The sequence below is a fragment of the Nestor notabilis genome, unplaced genomic scaffold (assembly GCF_000696875.1).
Source record: "Nestor notabilis isolate BGI_N333 unplaced genomic scaffold, ASM69687v1 scaffold19177, whole genome shotgun sequence".
In the NCBI taxonomy this organism is placed as follows: domain Eukaryota; kingdom Metazoa; phylum Chordata; class Aves; order Psittaciformes; family Psittacidae; genus Nestor; species Nestor notabilis.
The window spans coordinates 17,594-44,594 of NW_009937130.1; the positions used below are offsets into that span (position 1 = coordinate 17,594).

General features: G+C 36.8%; 1 protein-coding gene across 1 annotated transcript in view; it reads right to left on the minus strand.

Annotated features, from left to right (window-relative positions):
• Nucleotides 1-27,001, minus strand: part of LOC104408936 (estrogen receptor-like) — a gene marked incomplete at its 3' end in the record, with an annotated part of 61,388 nt that overhangs the window by 14,836 nt on the left and 19,551 nt on the right. The window contains exon 3 of the mRNA XM_010018680.1: nucleotides 16,536-16,868. Coding sequence (XP_010016982.1) covers nucleotides 16,536-16,868 — 333 coding nt within the window. The remainder of the gene's footprint in view (nucleotides 1-16,535; nucleotides 16,869-27,001) is intronic.

Genomic DNA, 27,001 nt, shown 5'->3' on the forward strand with positions numbered 1-27,001 from the left:
TGACGAATGATACTATGCAAAATTTATTAGCTGCTGACTAAAATACACAGTATGAAGTAATACATCTTCGCTTTCTTGTCTCTGCAACAGTTAATTACATTATGCTAAATTTATATCAGTTCTCAGGCCAGTTGCAAGTAAGTTTAAGGGTATTTTTTTAATTTGTCATTTTTGTTAGAGGTCACTGCTTTGCAAAATGTTCTCCATTAAAAGCAGATCCAGTCAAAATAATTCATGGGGCTGGTTATTCATTCTTCCCTGACTTTTATGAACTCAAAAGACACACTCATAAATACAAGCTGTCCTCTCTACCTCACTGTTCCCCTTCCTTCCTCTCCCTGCCCCACCAGGCTGTTACTCTCCTGGTCTGTTCTGTTGGTTTAAGTGTTCAGCCATCTGGTGAGATAACCTGACAAGAAAGAGGAGCATGAAAGGTGAATGATGAGCAGCTACGAAGCACCAACCACAAAGTGTAAACCTGTACTGAGACCTGAGGTCATGTCCAACATGACTTGGACTTTTCTATATGTTCAGTTGCATCCAAGAGAGCACAAAACTTAAAGCATTTGTTTACCTCCTTACTGAAGTACCAGGCTGTGCTTCAATCACAAACTAAATCAAATGTAAATAAGTGATGGTTTTGTAGCTGTCAAGAATAAACATTTGAGACAAAAGTTCTCTTTAAGCAATCACTCTTTAAACTATGTCTCTAAGCAATTTCAGTTTTTAAGCAAACATACAGTCACTGGAAGGAGAAAAAGGAAGCAGACTGAAATAGGCTTTTTCACAGCTTTTTAAATGACCCCAGCATGCCCCTGTGAGGTTTCAAATGGTCACTTCAGTACACAGTTATCAGAGGAGAACTTTTAAAACCAGTGAGACTTCCCAGTTGTTTTTTTCTTTTACAAAGTGCTTTTGCCACATCCTTCCACTGATTTCAAAAGCACTTGAGTTGGCAAAGGCACTTTGGATTGGGCAGTTCTTTAACAGTACCAGTGAGACCAGCCAGGTGCAAGGTGTTCCATGCGGGGCTCAACTCTGTCTTGGGCAGCATCACATGCCTGGTGCTTGTTGTAGTCCCAGGAGATAGACCTTGTTAGAGGAAGAGGGCTCTGAACAAACACAGGGTGGACAAAGGCAATGCAGATATGTCACACAGTCTAACGGCCACATGGGTGGCAGGATGGGGGTGGCAAATGAACAAAACTTAGTTAGCCATTAAAGAGCCTGGACACCTACTCTGTCACAGATGGTTCACTTGTAGTTCTCTGCACCTCATTTTTTCCACAAATGTTAGGGATAAAATCATCTCCATTGTTCCATTTTTTATCCTTTTTTCCCCTTAATTATAAGAGCTATATGAAAAACCTGAGGGTAGTCATAACACAATCAAGAGCATTTTAGAAAAAGAGATAAAATAACCTTTGCACAAACAATGATCAGCCTCCTGCTACTCTTCTAAACGAGCATTACTTACTGAAAGAAAGAATTAGAAGCTGAAATTAATGATTATTAACCCTATTCTTTCTGAATGTCCCTAAAATCCTGGTTTATACTTTTGATTATTTGGAATAATATCAAGTCTTTAAGAAATAGTCTCACCATTTAAATTTATATCTCCACCCATGCCTGAGAGATTGAGAAATGTCACTTTTGAATTTAACAACTTTTTGTATTCAAACAACTTTCACATGATGAAATTCGGAGAGTTATGCTCTTCATTCATAAAATCATAGAATCATAGAATAGTTTGGGCTGGAAAGGACCTTAAGATCATCCAGTTCCAACCCCTCTGCCATGGGCAGGGAAACCACACACTAAACTATGTTGCCCAAGGCTCCGTCCAACCTGGCCTTGAAATCTGCCAGGGTTGGAGCATTCACAACTTCCTTGGGCAACCCATTCCAGTGCTTCACCACCCTCACTGTGAAGAACTTCTTCCTTATATCTAACCTAAACTTCCCCTGTTTAAGTTTGAACCCATTACCCCTTGTCCTACCACTACAGTCCCTAATGAAGAGTCCCTCCCCAGCATCTTTGTAGATCCCCTCCAAGTGAGGTCTCACGAGAGCAGAGTAGAGGGGCAGGACCACCTCCTTCAACCTGCTGGTCATGCTCCTTTTGATGCAGCCCGGGATATGGTTGGCTTTCTTGGCTGTGAGCAAACACTGATGGCTCATGTTCAGTTTCTCATCAACCAACACCTCCAACTTCTTCTCTGCAGGGCTGCTCTGAATCTCTTCTCTGCCCAACCTGTAGCTGTGCCTGGGATTGCCCTGACCCGGGTGTAGGACCTTGCACTTGGCTTGGTTGAACTTCATAAGGTTGGCATAGGCCCACCTCACAAGTGTGTCCAGGTCCCTCTGGATGGCATCCCTTCCCTCTGGCATACCAACCGAGCCACACAGCTTGGTGTCATTGGCAAACTTGCTGAGGACGCACTCAATCCCACTGTCCATGTCACCGACAAAGATATCAGTGACAAAGAAGTCCAGCGAACAAAGCATTAAGCTTTCTTCTCCTCAGTCTATTCCATTCAAGGATCTTCTACTGCACTAACCACTGAACCAATTAACATTCAATTGACATTCATTGCAGCAGCATCTGGAACTAGTAGAAAAGAGGATTATTTTGTAACCCAAGCAAAAGAGGGAAAAACTGTCAAGTCTGTAGTAAAGTTGAAGATTAAAACTGCTTCAAGACTACAAATAGAAATTACTCAGAACATAATGTGCTGTACCCAAGAAATGAAGCATAACCTCAGAGTTCATGGCCTGGTCATTTTTTATAGTCATTAGGAAATAAAACTGGTTTGACTAAGGCACCTGCATTCATTTTACTTCTTCAGATTGTTCACTTATGGAGAAGTCTTATTTTTTCTATTGCACTTGTATGTGAGTAAGAGAAACTATGTATATTTTCGCATTACTTACACTGGCTGGTACCTACACCAAAACAGAAACACAAGTATACATAAATAAGGTTCAAATGTTTATATTCCCTCCTATTCCTTTCTCTCCTACATGACTGGTTTTGAACAGAACCCAATCTCTGAAAAAAAAAAAAAAAATCCAAGAAATTGTAATAACACATCAAAGAGAAGAAAGACAGCAAAATTAATTACAGCAATTTCCTTTAACCACTACAACAACAAGAGCATTTTAGCAGCTGTGTGGGAGTGTCATCATATGACAGAGCAAAGGAATACATTACAGGGAAAGCAAGACACTGGAATGCAGCTGGCCATTTATATTCAGTTTCTTGTCCAGGGAAACCTACTAAGTTAGCAAACACATCATTCACTTAAGGCCCTTTTCTTGCACACTCTCCTTTGAAGGATAACAAATCCAAGGCACACTTCAGCATCCGCAGGCCTTCAAGCAGTCTCAGGAAACTGTTGCGTATTGCATGGACTAGGCTCAGGTGTGCATTCAAAACACAGGTGTTGCACCTGGAGAACCACCACCTTGTATTCAAACTCCTATCCTGCCTACTGAGACATATGATGAAGATAGAGTTTGTTGGAAGCACTCTGACAGAGCATTTTACATTGGAAAATGACAGGTTGAGGAGTTTTAAACATTTTGGAGAAGAGGTCAGATTTCACAAAATGAAAATAAACAAGTAAAGCCAGGCTTCTTCTATCAGGGAGCACGGAGTGTCTCTCTCAGCTACCTCACCTTTATTTTCAGCACGCCACTTGGCATCTGTTCCTACTCAGCACTGTAAAAGGTATCTAAACATATAAGAAACCTAGGACCTTTTTTTCCAGAATTGTCTTCTTTTCACTTTAAACAGGTGACTAAAATATTTGAAATCTTAACTCTATTCTTTCATATTAAATAAAAAGTGTTTCATTTCACCTGAAGAAATTATCTAGTCAAAAAGGTCCAAAAATCTCATTTTGTATTAAATGAAAATGATTCGTTTCTGACATGAAAAAAAGAAATTAATTTTTCACACACAACTCTCACGGAGACATCTGGAAAAGCTTTGGAACAGTGTACGAGCTCATGTGAAGTAACTGGACCTATAAACCCTATTTGTCATCTTTTGTCAGGACTGGAAAGTTGCATGGAATTCCATTACATTAAAAAAAATCACAGTAATATTTTCTAATAAGTACAATAGCAGAAAATGAAGATTAGAAGAAAAATGTGTAACTCAACATGCAGCAAGTTTCCCCTGGAATTGTAACTTTATGTGTTTTCCAAACTGGTAGAAAAGTGGCAGTTTTCATCTTTCCCAATTACAGAGAAAACTTGATTTATTTTGCTTTTCTTTTTTTCTTTCACATGCATACAGGATATGAGTTTGACAGACTCCTCATGGATAAGAATAAAACCATTAGCTTGGATCAGGAAATGGAGGCACTTCACACAATTCAGACAGGAGACTGTTTTATAAATAGCATCACTATAATGATCCTCAAGGCACAATTTGGTTCATATATAGAAGACCTTCTGGCTGAAGGTTTCTATCCTCAGAGGCAGACCTGTGTTAGGCATAGGAGCCCTGAGGCAGCAAATGTAATCTGATTGCTACCCAAATGACATTGCCCACATTTGATGATATCCAGAAGGTTCTTGGGTTCTTGTTATATACTCCTGTATATGCTCGTGTATGTTTATAAACACCTATGAATACACTTAAATATAGTCCTATCCCTACAGCTTTCATATATTATCAGTCTGTTCAGAGACTCACAAGGCCAGAGACACAATGTCAGGCTGGCAGCTTGCTGAGAAGGAAGAAACCAACTCATTAGTTTTATACTACGCTTCACAGAATTATAGAACGGTTGAGGCTGGAAGGACCACCGGAGGCCACCTAGTCCAATCTCCCTGCTCAAGGAGGGTCTCCTAGGATTACTCAGGATCGTGTCCACATGGCTGTCAAACATGTCCAGGAAAGGTTTTCTGGGGAACTTATTCCAATACTCAGACACCCTCACAGTAATAAAGTTCTTCGTCATGTTCAGGTGTTTTAGCTTATGCCTGTTGCTTCTCATTCTATAACCTGGCACCACTGAGAACTTATGACATCCCATTATTGAATTGTTTCAGACAAGCTGATACCTCCAACTCCCACATACTTGAAATCAGCACTTAAAAGTTACTCCACAACATTACTTGTAAATAAAATATCTCCTAGGAAAGCTGGTAACAATTATTCACTGTCAGCTGAAGAAGAACAGATTTGAGTTCATCAGAATACAGTGATGGATTTTTACCAAAATCTCTCAGAAGCCATACTACTGATAAGGTACAAAAGGCCTCATCTAGAATTTAAAGAAAAGAGCGCTCTGAACCGTCTGCTGAAATAAGACAGTAAGGGAAATGCATTTATGTTGCCTGGCAGCATCTCATTCTAATGTCAGGATCTTTCTTGAACACTTGATTAGAAGAGGCTCCTTCAAAAAAAACCAACCCAGCAACACCTGGCATAGAACCAAGCCACAATATAGAGAAGAGAGAGAGCTCAGAAAAGTAGCTGATTTCAAATAAATTTGGTATTTTAATATACTATATTATTTCAGACTTTGTTATAATTAATTTTTCCTTAGACATTCTTAGCAGTATCAAAGATTTCTTATCAGGATAGCTTTGCATAACACCTGAATAAAGTAGCATGTAAAGCTTTTACAAGATATAAGCCACATTTAGAGGAGGAGAGGCATAATAGTGAGGCATAAAACAGGACCATAACAAGCATTGTAAAAAAAACAGCAGATTTAGTTCATATTTATACCTGTAGGCTAATAATCTTAAAATAAGGGGGGGTTGTTTCACAACAGGGATATTTAGCATGCTTCACAGTTTCCCATGCAGCAGGTAAAATTCCTGAGACAGACACTGTGACACGTTCTAAGAGTTACATAAAACTAACACAGGAAAGCACTGGCACAGCCAGAAGCAAAATCAGTGTTTTTTCAAGTGGTAAAGCAACATTCTTCCCAAAAGGCCCAGTGTAAAAGAGCATAACCCTACATGTATACATCGGGGGAGAGGGGAGAGTTCATTTGGTGTTCATATCGTAGTCAACGATTCTCCACAGCTGTGTTTATATCACTGCAAATGAGACAAAAATTGAAGTCATAAGTCGGATTGATAAATACACTAGTTTTCCATGGGCAGCTCTTTGTCAGCTGAGAACCTGCCTATGTATATTGCTTTTAAAATGTGTGACACATTAATCGATACCGATGATTAATTCTACCATCACTGAATAAAATATATTAGACCTTTCCTTTTCCACAGACCTTGCAAATCCCACCCTACAGAAGCAGAATAAAAATCAACTGCCAATTCCAAAATGTCTGCCACATACTTCAGGTCAACATTTACTACTTGTACAGTGTTAATTTAGCCCAAAGAACTTCCAGAAGAATTTACTGCCTTCCTGGAAAGAAAAGGCCGAAGAATAACTTCTGAAAAATGTGCACAAGAATAGGCAACCATCCACAAGCTAACTCAAGAAAAAGAAAGCCCTAAGGTTCCTCTGTCTTCCAAACAGCACAGGTAAATGAACAGCCAGTCTTTGCCTCCTGGGAAGTGTTTTGTATCCCAGGGACGGAAGCAAACTAAAGACCCTTTATGAACTCAGAAGCATCCCAAGTGAGGGGGAAATCATTATCCTTCCTCTTCCCTTTGACACTCCAACCCCTCACAGCTCTGGCACAGCATTACAGAACGTACAACAGATCAAGCAGAAATATACAAAGTAGGAGCTATACATCTGCTCCAGTAAACAGGATGAAGGCTGTAAATGGTGCCAGTAACTAGAAGATTCTTGCTTTCTGCACAGGAGAGAATGGAAAAGAGCTCTCCATTGAAGTAGAAATAAAGAGAAATCAAATTAGAAAAAGGCTGGAGTTAGAGCTATATGTTACTATTGACAGTACAGGTACATTAATATTTCTCTCTAGCACCCTCATATTAATACTGTTAATGGCTGTTCATTCCCAGTATACTGTCACATTCACATTTCAGCTGGCTCAACTATTTTATGGTGAACTGGAGTGGGGAACTCACAAGTTATAGGTAACCCAAAACACACACACACACACGCACAAAATTTACTTCTAATCCAGATCAGTCCCACCACTTGCACAGCTGCCACAACTCAGGTGGAAGCAGAAAGGTAGGAGTTGCTCTAGCTGGCATTGCAACTGGAAGAAATAGTTATGAAACTACAATCCCACAAAGTATGTCCTATAAATGTGTGTGAAACTCATAAGAAATTCTACCTTTGTAGCAACCAAATGAGATTTCTGAGACAGGTCAGACATGCAGTACTACTACATTTATTTGTACTAGTATGGCAATATTACGATTTTAGCTTTATTCTGTCAGTTTTTTCTAATACAAAGAACTGAGAGACTGCTCAGTGTTCTAGTAAACACTTGACTCGCTTGACAGCAACCCATATAGCCACTTCTCTATTTGCAACCATGTTTTCTGAGGGACAGCAGCTGTTGCAGAAGATGCTTCATTATTAGGCTATTAATAAGATTTAATATTCTCTGGAAAAATTTTAATTAACCTAGTATGCCACATTCCCTATCTTTCTGAATCAAGTAAAATAAGATTTCTTGGCTATTAATTTTCTAATTCACCTCAAACACTCCAGAATGTAATTTAACAGGGCACACAACACATTTTGTCTGGAGTCTGAGATGTTGAAAGGTACTTTTTGCCTTGTCTACATATTGATTATAGGTCTCATGACTTCCTCCTGGATTAACTGAAAAAACTCCAAACCAAAAATCTCAAGTTGCAGAGATAAAAATCACTGAAATTTCTGTCAACAGGCTTCTTTTTTTGTGAGGTCAAAAAGAAAACCAGATACCAGGAGAACTGCTGGATACCCCTTGACATCCTGAGCACTGCCCCTCTTGGGTGGGGAAAGGGAGCAGGACGCTGCATCAAAGGCAAGATCTTGATTCCTCCCTCCTGTTTCCAAGACTCCCCTTTTCAAGAAGTTTAAGAGGCTTTAGGTCTAGACCCAGACTCTAACTGCAGTGATAGATAATTTATTTCCGTATCCGTCTCCCTTCTGAGGATGGGGCGGACAGCTATGTTTCTTAAAAGGAACAGAATTTTCCATAAAGAATAGAGAAGGAGATATTTTCTTATGACCTCTCTTAGCCGAGAACAAACTCCTGGATAAACAAGACAATCACAGATTTCTCATTCTCCATTCCACTGTGGGATATGCTTTAAGTTGCTTTCAATAACTTAAATTCACAGCAGTCCATAACTAATGCGCAGACAAAACAACATACTCTTTACACACATAGTTCATTTCCTGGAGAGATAATCAAAGAAAATAAATGGGCTGCATAACAGATGTGTCATATAATGCACCACTGCAGTGATATAGACGGGGTAAGAGCCTATCCAGAAGAAGTCTGCAATAAATCTATCCTAATTATTTCTATGTATCTTAAAAACTCCTATGTATCTAATGCGAGATTTTAGTGAATGACTCACTTGAACAGAAAACTAATATAGATGATATTAAAATGACCTCTAAACTGGAATTACAGCTGATTGTGCTCAGAGATGTAATACTGGAGAGAAACTAAAAGAATTAGGCTGAAGTTATTAAACATCAAGTAAAAAGGGCCAATTTGTTTGAATTATGTGAACAGGGAACAATGGATATGTGCGCATGCACATACATATCGCATCAGTGCTTTCCAACAATCGCATATTCTTTTTGTAAATTATTTTAAGAAATAAATAAATCAGGAGGTATCACTACTTACAGTTTACTTAGAATGGAAATTAATGAGTGTTACTTGGAAAGCTCCAGGGTTCAGCATAGCTGAAGACTCTAAGATATGTTCATCCAAGAGTGTAAATTACTTATCAGCTGAAGAAAAATAGCAGGAAATGTTTTGCTATAGAAGGATAATTTCTTTTAGAAATAAAATATTACAGTTTAAATACTTAATTTCCTTAAGTTTTGGCTAAACCCAAAAATTATTACTGTGGATGCTCACTTTTGCCTCTTTGCCAAGGTCAACTGAATTTAATCTTCAGACATTTGTTATCAAATGAATTTGCATGTTATTGAATGCTCAATGAGCTCCAATATGTAAGTAGCTCTTGTAAAAAAACTGTTAGCTGTGTTATTTCTCATCTGCCACTATATGACAAGCAGGTAAAGAAGATTACTTACACTAAATCAATTTTGGTTATTGAAGACATTTGTTCTTTGAGACAGATTGTTGGGAAGCCTCAAAATTCAAAACTTTGGAATTCAGATATTTCTTTCTCTGGAAAGTTCTGAAAAGAGTTGGCCTTGTAATAGCACTTTAGGTCTTGATTTTAAAACCTTTCCGAACGTAAGGAACTTTACCTGTGAGGAGTAGCTCCATAATCTTAATAAATGTATCTGGATATGTGCATACTTGTACAAACAGTGATTTAGAAGCTAAGATATTCTTCAGATTTAAATTTAAATTTCAGCACAAAAAATCCATTCAGCAACACTCAGATGGAGAAATGTGTTTGAGGTTCACCTCTCTAAAGAAAGGTTTTTTTAAAAACAATCACCTAGAGTAGAACACAATTATTTTCCTGAGTTAATCGGTGGATGGCTTTGGATGCCTGTGTTAATTGTATCTCAAATTATTCACTTCCACAAATGTAGGAGGGAACTGAGATGTCTCTGGGAAAGCAAATATTATAGCATTTAAAAACAAATACTAGAGTTCCAACTGTAATTGATTTACTGGACAAATGTAATGAAGAATGTTGTTAAATGTATTTCCTTTCTTCTAAATATATGAACACACTATCTGGAAAAAAAAAAAGAAAAGAATTTTCACAGAATATTACACACATTTACCTCCATCTCAACAGAAACTCATTACTTAAAAGAAAGGCCACAGCCATTTTTTGGTCCTGTGCACAGAGAACTACAGTTATTTAACATAAGACTCTCACATTCTGTATTTGTTTATAAATTTATATCTTACCACGGCTTTCCTAAATTCAAGGGGGTTAGATTCTTGAATAGCATGCTTGATTCAGTAGCTTTTGGCAGTCACATCCCTATGCAAAGTAACTATATGAATTACTCTAATGTTGGATCTTTGTAATATTAGAAAGAATTACTAACATTTATCATGCCTTTGTATAAAATATTACCTCACATATGAAATAGAGCTTTTAATTGTGACCACATAATGTTGTTGAAAGGGATACAATCAGATGCATGGCATCAACACCTGACATTCTTCAGAACTTCTTTCTTTTTCTGGGCAAGAAAATAAAATTTGGAAAGCTACAGAATTAACTTTAGGAATTTGTAAAAAAAATCTAGTAAAAATAAGAAATGTTGCGAGATATGTATTAGAAAAACCTCAGGGATATACTTCTGAGCTGATTCAAAGGTTGTCTAAAGGAAGATTCTCTAAAGAATCTAACCCTGAAGAAACTCTAAAGGAAGTTTCTCTAACTACTTTTCCTTTCCTAAGTCTGTTTCCCTTGGCTGAAATTTTATGCAGATGGAGTACCCGGTTTGAACATACTCTTGTAATTCCCACTGCCAGAAAACTCCTGGGGAAAGAATGGAGCATGAAGCTCAAACACTAGGGTTTGAAAGCATAAATGGAACAAACTCCTGGATAAACAAAGCAATCACAGACTGCCTTATGAATAGAGACTGTGAGTAGAAAACTTCCCAAGGCTCTTCCTGTGGCAGGGGAAACCGGCCACAGCCAGACCATTCCACTTTGAAGAGCCCCTGCACAAATCAGTGTTCTCCAGCAGGAGCCCTAGGAATGGGTAAGAGGCCCAGGACTGAGCTACTGAACTTACTGTTGCCTCATCTGACTGATTCCCAGTACTTTTTGCCTCTGGTCCTCTTGAGTGTGCTCTCTACTTTTTCTCCCAGTTGGATTCTCCTTGATGCTGGTCAGCTAGCTATCCCTAGTCCGGATGCATTTATCTCCCCTTTCATATCCTTACCTCTAGAGACTCTGTGGAGTATGAAAACCATTGCATTAGGATACCTTTTCAATTTTCAATATCAAAGTTGTTATTTAGACCCTGATCCTTTTTTCTCCTGCTATCATTTTCTCTCGGTCTTCAACTAGTGAAAGCACTGCCTGTATTGTGGTTCCCATAGATACCTTCAGCCAAAGTTTATGTTCTTTTCCAAGCGCTGCTGAACTGTTCCTTCTCAGCTCTAGCTTTTCCCTGTCTGTCACAAGCTCCTCATGACTCTGCCAGACTTCTTCCTGTCCTTTAGAATCAGTGTCTTCCCCTCAGACTCTCATCAGCAAACTGTTGTGTCACATGGTCTCATCCTTTTCTCTTATTTATTTTCTCTACAGGAGGAAATACACCTCACTGTGCTTCAAAAGCACTAAAAGACAATTCTAAAGATAATAAAAATAAAAGCTGCTTGTAAGAGTGGGTTTATCTCACACAGCATTAAGAAGCTGGAGGGGGGGTAGAGCATGGAAAAGGGGGTTGGTTTGATTTTACACAATATAGACATGAAAGGCTAAAGATGCTTCCCAGACTAAGAAAATGGGGATGGAAAGCCTTTATTTTATATTCAACAATTTTAGTTCTGCTGCCCTGCATAATAATGCTATCGCACGAAAACTCTCAGTCTGATGTTCAAATTCAAATGGTAAGCAATTACCTTATTCCACTATAAGGATTGATTCTTATCTCTTACATTCATTGTAATGAATTGAAACTTCACAGAAGTTAAATTAAAGCAGCCATAAAGTAAGATCTAGATGCTTGTTATCATTTCACTTTTGCTTATAGATCTATTTACTTCCTCTCTTTTTCTGCATGAAGTCAGGGAAGCAGTTTGAGTATCACTTCAACAAACTAAATAGATAAAGCAGAGGGGTAGCTTTTTTAATAACATTTTACAAATCTCCACAGCAAGCCCATTACTCAAAAGAGAAGAGACTATAAAGCAGATATTTTGGAGGGCTTATTAAAAATTATTACAGGAATTGCAAGCCATTCTTTTTTTAACCTAAGTATAAATCATTGCTAAGGGGATCACTACTCTTAGAAGCTCTGTAAACTGTCCTGAACCTAAAGGGTTATTATCACAAATCACTCTTGTATAAGACTTCTTTCATTCCGCTGCAGGCTGATTTCCTTCCCCCCACACCCCCCAAGGTTTTATGTCACTGAAGTGTGGTGTAAAATTGTAGCTATTGTTGGCCTCTTTACACACTGTTCCTAATTTAACAAACAGCAGTTTAGAAGGTCAAATAGGAAAACAATATCCTAAGAAAATAGCAAGTTCTGCGGCTTTGAAAAAAAAAAATAAAAAATAATAAAAAAAAACAGTGCCAAAATATTTATCTCCTCGGTTCATGAAGCCATAAAATAAGTACAGCACCGTGAATCACCTCAAAACTTCAAAGCTTGTATGCCCAGTGTACCATTTTAGGGCTATTAAGTTGTACAGCTACTGTACTTGTAGTAAATAGTTATACAAGATTGTAGTAGCAGTGCCAAAGATTTCACCCTTACAATAAAATTTCCTTAAAGCTGCACTTTTTACCATGAACTCACTGCATAAGTTCATAATGCCTCTTACCATCTCAAGAGCTTCTGCACAAAAAAAATATTGACAATTACATTGAAAACACTATCACTCTTTAGCAAACACATTTCAAAAGATATGCGCAGTGTAGAAAAGCAAAGTAATGGCTTTGTTCATTGCATCAAAGACCATGATTAAAATTCATTAAACTATAAAACCTCCTTCTATGAAACTGAAGGTGGTACTATATCCCCAATATGTTACATAAACCAAGAAGAAAATAGAAAGACATAGCTTTCAGGGGTATATGATTCAGAAATGAGCAGAATATTTATTCATCTACATTGATACCATGCCTGTATGTGATTTTTAGTGATTTGTGCCAACTAAATGGTCAGAGGCTCAATTTAAATGAGTATTTAAAATCTAGTGCATCACAATCTCTTTACACCTGCCTTATGTTCAGCTACTTGCTATTCCAGCTGGCTGGGGTAGTCAGAAGGTGCCTTAGAGAGGCCACCTGGGAGGACTTAAGCCAAATCCTCATTATGCCATGTAATGAACAAGTCGTACAGGGCATCCTGAATTTTTTGTATATGTCATAGGACAATGTACATGATTTTTGTTCTGTAATCTGGCAAACCCACTTGTGTCAGTGTCCATGATTTGAAAGGAAAATTAAAACAAGCTCTTTTGCACTTGGCGTATTATGAATTACATTGTCACAGGAGCACTTTGTTGTAACCTCAGTTAAATATTGTGTTATACTTAAATATTGAAGATCATTTTTTAAGGTTATGCACAAGAAGCTGCCAAAAATTCTTTTTTTCCCCAGCAATTTGTTAATACCACCAAGACTACGAAGTCCACTTAAGCAATTTTGAACTAGTGCTGAACAAGTTGAAATAAAAATTTAGACCAATTGTGACTTTCACAATCAGGGCTTGTCTCCAAAGATACCTCATTTTGGAGATTGTCCTCAGGATGTCTTTATGACAGATCTATGTCTGCATTATACTACACAGTCTATAATAAATTAATTTTCATTACTCCTTTGTGTCGAATAGATTCACTTCTACTCAGTACATCTTCTACTTAGCTGTTTCTTCTTCCATGACCACTGACCAAAACAATGTCTTTAATAGTTGCCTTGCCATACTCCTTCTTCTTTACAGCCTACGCAACAAAATAAACCCCAAAAATGTCCCTGAAAGTCCTTACACTTATTTATAAGCTGTATCTTCACTGCATTTCTGTCTGTTAGTATCAGTTTCTTCCACAACAAATATGCTTTCAACCTAGCTACTCGTATTGATTTTGCTCCTTGCTTTCAGTCAGCTAAGTGCCCGCATTCAGCTAAATGAACTTGTGCAATGCTTCCAAGCCTTGAGAGGTATGCACAGGAGAGGCTGTTTCCTGCAACTGCTTTTTTATGCTGGTAAAAATCTCATATGCTTTGTAGAAAATATGTTTTTACCCTTGATTCTGAAGCTTGAAACCTTAGTAAATTAGCTGAGAAAATAACTGAGTGGAATCTCACAATGCTTTGCACAAAATAATTCACCTAACAGAAAGAAGTAATTCTGTTCCTCCCATAAGGTATAAAGTATATGAAAATCCTCTTTAATTAAGCAGTATTGCATAATTCTTAATAATAATGATGTATTCAAAGGCAACATGCTGTGGTGGTGAAAACAGGACCTACTTTGCCAGACACATTTCTCTTAATGCACATTTATTGCTGGTACATTCCACCAGGTAGAAACAGGCAAACAGTCAAAGGAAAGGCCCTATCTTTGAAAGTTGACCAGTATTTCTAAGATTTAATATCAACCACTAAGAACACTCAACCTTTTCTAGGGACCAAATGAGATATCTGAAAAAAGATTCAAGCACTTAGCTCCAAAATTCCTACTTTCTGAGGACCTGATTTTAGAGGTAGGTAAACAATTGGGCCTGAATTATTTCAAATCAACTTTCTAAAATACTTCAGTTTCTCCTTTTTGGCCATGCATACCATCTTCCAAGCCACAAGAACTAGCTAGCTGTACAGGACTTTCAGAATCCCTAAACTTTTCGTATTCTGTCTCTCCTGCTTTGTGACTTTCCTTTGGTATGACTGATTATACAGTGCCTAATAGATCAAACTGTGAGTGGGAAAGGATTTTGTCTGGTTCTTTTTAACCAAAGTTCACCAGTTTTATATCAAACCTCACCTGTCAGAGTACTTATTATGCAAAGTAATTTGACTTAATTTCTCCTTAGGAACTATTCTGACAAATAACAGGCAGTATTTAAATGTAAAATACATTGGATATACACAAATAGATGATAACAATATACATTTGATTTTCCAATTTCAGAAGCTTGTTTAGGAAATAAATGATATATTCAGTAAACCAGGCAGGTTTTTTGATCTTCACCAGATGAAATAATCTTGTGTCAAGCAGTTTGAAAGAGATTTTTGAATAAAAAACAGATTGTAGTTTCCTGACAGAATTGCTTTGTATCTAAACAGATTTTCATTAATTACATTGACTTTCAAAAACAAATGTCAAAGAACGCAAATGTTTTCAGTTGGACAACCTAGTTGATTTAGAATGTGGCATATTCATGTTAAATGTAAATTAATGGATTTTAACAGACTTAGACTAATTATATTTGTGATTTGGATTTGTCTGGTTTGATAGTGAACACGTTTAACACTATGGATGTATGCTCATTTTTCAAAAGCATTTTCTAAAGGCATGGTCCAAAGCATACCTAAATAAACAGAAGAACCTGCCCTTGACTTGAACAGGCCTTAACCACTGTGACTTTGTCAAGAAGAAAGTTCTCATGTGATTTCTTATAAGATACGATGAGAAATGAAACACACACAGGTTCTCATTGATCATAGCTGGAGCCCACAAAGTGACATTGAAAAGTGGTAAAAAGGGAACCCAGGAGGACTGGAAAAGACTCAGATTTTATGGGTTATTGATTTACCAGGGACAGTCTTGCCAAGTTTAAATGAAGGAAAAGAGAAAAACAGCACAATCCATGTGTAATGCTGTTGAAGTAATGCAATATATGACTGAGAGCTATAGTAGCGTTCTTTAACATCCCTTCACAAAGCAGCTACATAATTTTAGTGAAAGAAATGGCTACAGTAAAAATTGAAAGGATCAGAATCCCAATGAATTATAAAGCTGAAATTTTAAAAGATTATGAACTTTAATTATAAAACTACTCTCTGATTTTATTGCTATAAATAAATTAAATGACACAAATGAATGTGCAACATACATTCAACCAGAAATGTTACACCCTTACCACAGTTCTATAGTTCCCTTCCAGATAAGAGGGGTCATAGCGCAGCAACCATCATGAACCAGAATGATACAGAAAAAACATCTAGTTCCAGTAGGAAAAAACCCAAACAAACATATAGAAATTGCTATTCTGGCTGAGTGTTTCAGACTCAAAACTCATGGAACACCTGTAAGTTATGGTCTAAAAGATAAACTGGCAATTAAATAAATGATACTAATGCTTATGGGCTCAGTAACGATGCTGAGTTTGTGGTTTACATCACAGACATGAAAGTAACCCTTTTTTTTTTTCCTTTAAAGGAATCTAAATAATTAACATAATTTGATTAAATAAAATTGATTAGATTTGGATTTTAGTAACCTGTTTTTACCTTTAGTTTTTCTGGGTTATATCTGAAAAAGAAAGGATTCTCAATCAAAAAAATGTTCAACATTCTATAGTGTGGGGAAATCCCTTTGCTTGAATAAATCTTTCTTCAAAATCATTTAAGTTGCATTATAGCCTTTTATCAATGAATATACCATAACATTTGTGATTTTTTTAATGTTTTTTTACTTAAGTGAACAGTTGGCATGAAAATAGAATACGTAGTGTGAAAACTGGTATGCCATTTTTCTGTTGGTTTGCCATGAGGCTTTTGCAGTCTACTGGTTTTTGGTTTTTTTTTTTCTCCTTACCTGGAACTCTCTTTGCCCAGTTGATCATATGCACTAATTCTCTGTCTGCAAGGCTGGTCAATAGGGTCATCATGGAGGCTTCGTTGAATGGTCTATTTGGGTCATATTCAGAATAAACTATGGGTGGCTCAGCTTCCAGCAAGGCACGGACCATCTGTTCTGCCGTCAAGGACAGAGCTGGACTGTTCTTCTTGTTATGTTTAACCACCAGAGGACTTGTCCAAACTGTGGGAGCTCGCAGCTCTGTAGAAGACTCCCCATTCTTGGAATCTGGCTCCTCTTTTTGACGTTTTTGTTTCATCATTCGCCCACCTCTGCGATCTTTCCGGATTCCTAGAGACACACAAGAACATAATGAACTCCTTTCCTGAAATTGATGTGTTACACACGCATAACTTTAGGCAAGCAGCAGCTGCTGTTGATAGACCTAGGTACCATTAACTCCTGTTCTATTTTCTGAAGACTTCTTCCTATATGGGGAATCTTACATCAGTAGCTGGAGAGAAAAACTATTTTAAAAAGTACTGTCAGGAATAGCACACTCCTTCCCAAAATTCAGGTCAGTCGGGCTTATGGAGGACTGTAGACTTCTGACACTATATTGCTGCCCTAGCCCCACAAAAGGAAGCACAAATTTTTACAGTACAAACTTCAAAGTATGTCTCAACCTCTAGCAGACACCTATTTGATAAATGATCAGTGATCAACTTAATGATCTGGGTGGGTCAGATGGATCACAGAAGTAGCTCTCAAAAACATCCAATAAAGTTTTGCTCAAGTTGACCAATTATTTTAATAAAATATTATCCGATTGGTGAGCCTGTGATCTTCATAATTACATAAAAACTGTCCAAAAAAGTTCCCATTATCAGATGAGCTTATACAGCAATAAAGAATGCCATATAAGTAGATAAACAGAAGTAAGAAAAGGAAAGATAAATGCAACCTCAGAATCCAATGTGGGAGACCTACTGTTAAAAGGCTGTGATAAGTGCAACAGAAACTGTCATTACTGCACATTTCTGCAATGTGCTTAGCACTGAAAGACCCTGAACCTTGGGATATTATCAAGTCAGCCACACCAATTAGAGCAACAATATAAGACCTTACAGTGGAACAAAATCTCTCTTTGTGGAAAGGTTACAAGAAAAAATATAATGTTAAAGCCCATGCGAACTCTAACTGTAAAGGGAAGATTAAGTCTGGCTCTTAGTGGAGGAGGCACAGGCATTTTGAGGCTGAATTAAAAACTTAAATCAATCATCAAATGGGAGCAAGGGAGAAGCAAGTAATAAGGAAAGCACGCAAGGAATTGAGCTATGAGAAGGCAGCTTATGATGGGGCTTATACTGGAGTTCTCATGCAATGTGGAAAAGCAGCACTAGTCCCAGTTTGAAAATCAAAAGAAGTATCTATAGACAAGGAGGCTGCAAACTATTCAAGAAACAGAGAAGAGAGACAATTTGGACACAAACAAACAAACAAACAAAACTGGCACTTCCAATCGATCAATATAGGTCTTTCTGATGGGTGAAGGAGTGGGAAACGCTTTTTTCATACCACAAAAGTTTAAACTTTTAGATACTCAGTCTTTGTTAGCAACATGATCTTCATCTCGCATCCAATATTCCTTAAAATCAATGTCGAATTATATCAGGTGGTGTCCTTTCCCAATCTCAGAGGAACAGAAAGGATCTTTAAATGTGTATACCTCTTTCATTGAATATGGTGATATTTTCACTGAATCAGGGCTTGCATATTATGCACTTCACATCTAATTCATTCAAAATCTAGTAGTCCTTCTGATTCTATTTTATTAATCTTTCCAGATAAAGCAAGTTTAATAAATCTTTCATCACTCCTACTGCTTAACCTCTTTACATTTTCCTGTTCATTAAACTTATTGTAAGCCAAAAGTCTCAAGTGCATTGCTACTCCCATTTTTCATTTAGTAATACCAGCTTTTCCAGTCACTACACTGTTTCTAATTTGGAGAGGAGGGGAAGAGTCTTGCTATTAAGGAAACGTGCAAGTCTTATTTTGGCAAAATACCATTCTAGACTTATGCCACTGGTAGCTTACTTCATTGCAATACTCAATAACATGCATGCTCTATCTGCAACAGATATTTTTGTTGCATGCTTTATAAGAATGTAATGTTTTTGAATTAAAATTGCCCTGTGTAACATGCAGATATAATCATGTCAAAAAAACTATATGGTTCGTACACACTAAAACATTTGCTAACTTTCTCACACCCCAGATTCTACAGCTGCTCATCTAGCACTTTTCTTCTGAAGAGTTGAAAGTATTCTTGGGACCTGTACTGTTCAACATACTCGTAAATAGATGGGCTCAGAAATGACATAATTCAGAAACAAGATCGTGGGGTTAGAATAATACTATAAAAAACATCAGATAAGTTAGTTTAGAAAGTAAATAGAAGGCTAGAAATTACTAATAGAGGAAGGGAGGACAAAGCATCTTCATAAATCACAGATTTTATTAACTTACGAGGCACACTACAATGAACACTGTGTGGAGTTCTATTCTTGTATATCTCATTTTAAAATGAGATATGAAAAATGGAAAAGGCACAAGAAAAAGACAGGTAAGATGATCCAAAGTGCAAAAGAAGTTTGGTGCAAAAACCAGCTAAATCGACAAGGCCTGCTTGGCCTGCTATCCAGGTATAAATCTACAAAATTGGGATTAGTAAGAAGATGCGTAAGATATGAACACTGATGCTTCTTTTCTAATACAACATGATATCAAATGAAACTACCCCAGTTAAGGTTCAGGACAGACAAGACAACATTCTCTTTCACACCATGCTGAAATAAAGCTGAAAGTGTGAATTAATTAGAAGTTGTTACATGTTAGAAATCTGCAGGTCAAATTTGACAGAGAAAAGAATCCATTAAGAATTAATAAACACAAACAAGGCACCTTGGGCTTAAATCTCCATGGCACAGATTACTGAAAGATCAGAAAAGATTTTTTTGGTTTTGCTTTACAACTTATTCCAGGCCTGCTTTGCTAAGTAAAACAAGGATGTGATGAGAATTTGACATAGCAGAGGGAAGGTGGCAAATGTAAGCGTATTTTGCTGCTTAGAAATCAATTAGACTCTAAATAAGAAAAATAGTTTTATTTTTAATTCATCTGCAAGCTACCCACTGGCTTTTGTTCACCTTGAAAAGAAATGACGCATTGAGCAAAGTTGAACATAACCAGTTCAGAGGAGGTGCCCCACACAAATATATTTTTACATTTTTGGGGGGATTTTAAAAAACCAACCAAACAGCCAATCAAACATAGTAAGCCTACATTGAATTTTGAAGAGACCAGACCTGGAAAAAAAATCACTAAGAGGATGCATTCCTTCTGTATCACATCAGCAGCTTTTATGATCACAGACAGAAAGGTCTTTGAATCTGTATAAGCATCATACTCATGAGACATTTATAGAAATCACTACTAACTCTTCACCTAACCCCTAGATGGACAAGCAACATAGTGATTTTATTATTCATTTTTTTGGACCAAATAGAAATGAGTATCTCTTAGAAAAATGCAAATGCCTCCAGATCGCCTTCAACTTAATCAAATTTTATCTCTTTTAGAAAGAGATAATAGTGATGCACAGTCAGTCACTAATTCCAAAAAAGGCAACTCTATCAAGCAGCAATTTCATTACCAGAAGCGCAACGAACCTGTAAGGTTTTTAAAATATATGAATGCACTAATTTTATTCTGCTGTTCAGCCAATAAAGTAACCTGAATTGCCAACTGTTATTAAAAACAATATTCTACCAAAAATAGAAGTACAATGTATGCTGCAAAAGCTCTAAAACAATTTCCACTTGGGATTTAAAGCTACAAGAGCCAAGATTTTCAAAGACAGTTTTATAAATATTCATATGTAAATTCAGTCAGTTTTCAAAACTGGTTTCAAAACTCCTGAGTAATTACATATTCCAGTGAAACACACTTCACTAGTGTTTCCCAACATGTGATTAAAACAAAACAAAAAATACATTACAGAATATGAAATAAAATAAAAATCCTACTTTAGAAATGCATTGAATGAATATTGATTCTCAGCCATCCAACAGACAGCTTCTCCTTAACTTGCTGCTAAGAACAAAACTCCACCTTTATATCTTCAGTACTATATAAAATATTCAAGAATATTTGGAAGAAGGAAAGGAAGAGAACAGACAGAAAAAAATTTCTTTGCTCTGTGTGAGCCACAGAATTACGCATTTTAGATTTAAAGATATATGTATAATCTCAAATTCTATTCTACTTAAATATATTTCCTCTGATCTGTTTTATATAATATTCTTTATTTTCTTTACCATTAGAAATTTTGTAGGTATATTTGTTAAGTAAAGTGTGCTTATTATTTGCAATAAATGGGAACAGACTTGAGAAAATGCAATAAACTTTTCTTGGCACTAAGACCGAAAAAATAAATGGTTATTTGATAAAACTGAAACAGCCAAGATATTGTTACGTCCTTCCTATTGTTCACTATTCTGGAAATCCCAAACACAACAGCTATTGCTTTTTGTCTTTTTTACAACACCCACCTGCTACCCAGAATACTTATTGTGCTATTTTCAATACCATGGTACAAAAAAATGCAAAAGACCTTCATCTTCTCTTCCCCTCATATGCACAACATTCACTCTGCTTGTTCACATGAGGGGTAGGTTTTAACAGAGAAGTTGCATCTGCCTGACATTGTAAAGCCTATTTACTTACAGCCTATTTACTGACCCATCTCTTCATGCTCCATTTCAGTTTTGCTGGAGTTCTAAACAGTTTTCCAATAACTACAAGTGAAAACCACAATAAAGTTTTTTCCTACAAATAGCAGCTTTTTTTTTTTTTCCAAGTTTAAAATTCTGAGGTGAATGCAGAGAAAAAAAATTAAAACAAAATCCCCAATATTTTTTGAACAAAACCTATCCCAAAATCTACAGAGGTCTAGTCCCCTAACTGTGTTATAGTATACAGATTTTCTACAAATCATTTTTTGGCTATGTGTATCGGAGGTCATCAAACATTAAGAAAGCTCCAGGTGCTTTACTTGTGGAACCCAGCCTCACAAATAAATTCTCCCTGATCTGTGATCTCGTGGCTCACCTCAGAAAAGGTGAAACTTCAGCCTTGAGCAATGCCCACAACAGGAAAAAATTTAGACTTTCTTTACGTTTGTTTCAAATACACCTCTGTGCTTCACCTTGCAAACAATCTGCAAAATCAGTTACTAGTACCATGATCCATATGATACAATAGAAACAGAAATAAAATTTTGCAATAGCTGCTTTAGCCAACTTAGACCTTCAAAAGGAAGCCAGTAAAGGGCAAAGAATACTAATGAGATCATACCATAAGGTGATTCAGTATAGGTCACACCAATCATTTCTGTATTTTCTAACATCTGAGAATTTCACTTTACCATTTCGATCAACCATTATTATGCTTTATTAATACACATCATAACTGTACATATCATACAGAGAAATTGATTTTCCTTCAATTTAATTGTACTTCTTATTGTATGACACACAAGTCACCTGACAACGCTATTCTAGTTTGGGAAAGTACATAACTATTTTACTTTATAGAAAAATGTAAGTGAGCAGAATGCAACTACACAAGTTGTGAATTTTGGCAGAAAGAGTATCTCTTGTCTTGCAATAAGTGATAAGGATGTTGTAGCTGCCATATTTTCATCAGAATACCCCATTCAGTAAAACTGGATTAGTTCAATGGTGTTCATCTTAGAAGAACCTTACAGCAATATTAAACTAAGATAATTTAAAATCACCGCCTTCTTTCAAGAAATACAGATGTTCATTATCATTGTGTAGGTGGACTGTAAAAGTTTATTAATTTCTGAAGCAATTTCTTTTTCTAAGTCTGTATCAATAAACATGAAAAATTATAGCAATCTCTGCAAGACATGTACAGGTTGCTGCACAACCAGAAGCGGCAGCACATTCGACTTCAGAATTCCAGGTCCGTACAGTGGGATGAGGCAGTATTTTATCTTAGAAACTGCTATATAATATCTATTGGAAATAGGAGGGTTTATTTCACATTTTATAAATAAATAAGTTTACCTGTTATTATATATGCTATGTGTATAATTAAAGAAGATTTTGTTTTGCCTCCTGAAGGAATATTTGGGAAAAGCAAGATGGCTGGTGAGAGCTCTCAATCCACCTCTAGAGCTGATATTTGCAGGAGAACGAGGAAGAAGAAGAAAAACTTTTCTTTGCTACTCTTATTTATTTGAATACTCAGCTTCCAAGGAGCTGCTCTGCTGTTTCTCCTTCTAGCCATGGAAGGTAGGGCTGTAGCACTTCAGAATTCACAAGAAAAGCAGAACAAATAGAAAGAAAAAGATTGAAACAGTTAAAAAGAGAATTGATGGAGATCTGAAGGGGTGAAGACAACTGAACTGGTGTGGGTAATGGGATTATTTAATTCCCCTAGGACATATTTAATAACCAGCACATAATTACTGGATTGAGAAGTAATTCTAATTGCTGCCTGCATAATTTTTCATCACTTTATACACTTGTAGATGGGATGTACTCCATTCAGTTTAATTACTAGTATTTTTTTTTCTGATATATCTTTCTTGTTTCAGAAGGAAGACATGGTATTATCTTTTATTTTTATGCAATGACTGAAACAAATAAATCTATCTTCCTGTCTCTTTTCCCTCCAAAAAATTTAACTGCATCCTTTCCTTGCACTTGGTGAGTTTATACTGCACTACAGATTTTTAACATGTTAAAATAACAACTTTCTAATCCTTACTTCCTTTAACAGGAAATGCCTTGTCAGAAACAACTGGTTACTTGTCTCTATCGAAACACAGATTAGGGGCATATTAGTGATTTGGGGCTTTTTCTTTTCTTTTTTTTTCATACATTCTACAGTAAAATTCTGCTGTTAGTAGTTTCTGTAGTCATCACAATATATATCTTCATAAACATCATATGAGTAGAAAAAAATGGAACTGGTCATAGGTTGTAGCCATGATAAAGTTGTGAGATCTCAGGTTCTCTGTTATTAGAACATGTTTTCGTATCTCCCAACTGAAGATCTCAGGGCTCTTTTATTTACAACTATTTTAACTTCTCAAACCCCCCAAACATTAAAATCAATGCACAAAACCCTAAAATCACACAGGAGCAAGCAATAAAATTATAAGCAACACCTCAATAACCATTGGTAAACCTTACCAATCTCATGTTGGTATGCATGTGTGCATTACTTAATAAACATTTCAATCTTCAAAAAATTTCTCTAGCATGTGCCAGCCCTGATGCATGCCAACAACTGAGCTATCTGTAGATACAGTCTTGCCTTCCACGATGTGACTCAGTGACAACAGAAAAGCTTTTTAACAACATAACAGCAGATGGTTTTAATATTAGTGTTTACATATAGTCATGAGTTGAGTAATGGCACAGTAGTTTTCTACTGCTGCAAGGAAAACTAGTATTTATTCTGATTGCATTTTATACATAACCTACTTAGGTTACTAGAAAGTCCAGGGAAATAACAAATCCATGAACTGTTAAATCCTGTGCACCCTTTTTGGCAAAGTACCATCAGAGAAGTAGAGAAGCAGCATGCTGCTGGACTAAATATTAATTAGTCAGAATATTACAAATCATAGATGATGAAAATAATGTCTATCACAATATCTGGAGGTTTTTCCCCCCTAACTGCTTAGAAACCCCATAGATGACATGGAAAATATTTTACTACTATTCACTATCTTTCCATTTCCACTTCCATTTCCAGTGCCTTGCTAATCCTACAGTTCCCACACTTAGTCCACTCAGGTGGTGATAGAGGCATCAGTCACTGCCCCAGACATGAACACAAGGTGTAATTTATGCTCAAAAGTCATTGGCACGTAACTTTGAGCTGTACCACTTAGAGTACATGACCAGCCCTCTGCAAATCCTTGCAACAGTCAGTGCTCTACAAATTAACCTCCACTTTATACTTGACAGACATTCAGGTGGCATTTCAAGCATTTAAATTAGTGGAAACAAAGCAGATTTGGAAACTCAACAAGTCCAAACATAAAGGCAAGCTAAGTGCCAGAACTGGAGAACCAGAGTTAGATTCTAGGCAGCAAGCATATAAGCAATATCTTTTCATTCGTGCCAGTGTTGTTTCATGTCTTACTGGAACTATTTTGCAAAATATGTAACTTTTAACCCAGGAAAGGAGCTCCCTCTTAAAAACTGTTCACTCAGAAATGTTTTTAACTGTTCACTCAGAAATGTTTTTACATTGAAGATTTTTGTTCCTATTTGTGGCTTCCTGGTAATACAGACTTTTACTCTTACTGTTTCCTTTCTATTTCAACTTAGGAGGAACAGGTTCAGAACAGGGCTGGTGGAAACATTATGGGAAAGGACAGCCTTATCCACAGGAAAAGACTATAACACCTAGGTTAAACAGGATTACAACATTGAGACATTTGGTTCACAAATAAATTGAAGGAAAAGTCAGAGTGGGGTTTATGAGTGTGAGGATGGCATAGGAACCATGCTGAAACCCCCTGAAGCAATCAAGAGTTTGTGGCCACACTCTGAGAGGACAACAAAAAAATGGATTTACGATTGGTTTTGGAAACAGTGATTGATAAATGGTTTACCAACTAGCCTCTCAGTCTGGAGCAATCTTTGAACATGAGGTGCTTTGTCCACAGTTTTGCTCCTCATCAGCAGACCGCAGATGAAAAGAGTCATTTGACAATTTACGTACATACACACACAATCTTGCAGCATTAATGGTCTATAATTTTGTCAGTTTGTCAAAGGAGTACTGCAAAAGTGTTTAGAAACACCTTCTCTTCTAAACAGTTTTGATACTTTTCAAGACTGATCTACCTCATGAGAATTATGTTGAAAATTGCCAGAGAGATAATATCTGGTGTTTTGTAAAACAAACCCTTCTTAAGAATAAAAGACTAAACAGACGTGGTAAGTATAAGAAATTATAAACATCAAGGCACCCTTCAGAAAGTCTATAGTTCAGTCCATGATCACAGCATTAAAGGAACATGCAGACAGGAACAGGCTGTGGCAGAGAAGCTAAATGAATCCCTTACACCAGCATTAACAAAGGGAGAAACCAGATTCTTTTATGCCAGAAACCCTTTATATGGGCAGTAGGGGAGCCTTTCTGAAACTGATGTGAGAGTTGCAGAGACTAGAAATCCAAAGATCTCCCTCAGATATCCTAATACAGGAGGGATTTACTAAATTCCTGAAGAAGAATTCAGGGACTCAGTCCAGACTTTGGTGTCATTGCTGCCATTGGCAAAACTAAGTGATTGCAAAGTCTGAACAAGCCAGCAGTCGTGGTCACAAACCTGAGTGTTGGCAAAACTGGCTTTAGAGTCTAAAAGGTGGATGCAAGCAAGGTAGCTGTCTCCTAATGACCTCTTACAGTAATTTTGCTTTGCAGATAGACCTCATTGGGCACACCTCCGCTGAATTCAGTAGTCTTTTAATACATCATTGGAAATAAAATAAAATCCTACAGCATTCTTTAAAAACAAGGTCACTCTTGCTGCTGTGCATAAATAGAGGTGAGGAATATAATTACATTCTTTATAGATTTATAACAGATGGAGATTGCCAAAGCTATGACTGCAGCGCAGATCCTTAGATTATAATGTATCTTGGCATGATGATTCTCTCAAGGTGATTTTTGAGAGCTTTGAGATTTTGAGAGCTTTTCTGCTTGGTTCTCTCTACATAAATACATAATTTGGTCATAGGAAAGTAACACCGCTTTCCAAATTCCAATTTTATAGGCTTAATAAATTACTTCTTTTGAATACAATTCAGGCAATCAACCCCCTTATTTCGTATCCATCTCTCCTTAGAAAATCAAGCAGAAATGTAAATTGTGCTGAAAACCCAGGTGGGTTGACAATTAATTTAAATGAGAAACGTTGTCTGAAATCATCTAAAAAAATTAATCAGAATTTAATGTCTAATCTTGAACTGGCCTGCCTCGAGTGACAGAGCTTAATAGCCTCATTTCTGACTAGGCTATCTAGACTCTCAGTAGTATAAATAAATAACAGATTTGAGTTTGGTCTGTGCACTTGGATGTTGTAATTTTTTCTCCTCCTGAGTAGTTGATGAATGCTGTATCGACATATGTGTTTGGTTCTTTGGTTGGGTTTAGGTTTTGTGGGGTTTATTTTTTGTTTTTCTTAGTTTTGTTTTGGGTTTGGTTTTTTTTTGGTTGGTTGGTTTTGGCTTTTGGGGGGGGGGACTTTTTTTTTGGTTGGTGTGTTTTTTGCCCCCTCAAAAAAATCTGTCATCCTTTCCCAAACTAAGGATTTTCCTCCTCTATAATCAGGAATACCTTTGATTAAGAGAGAGAGAGAGGGA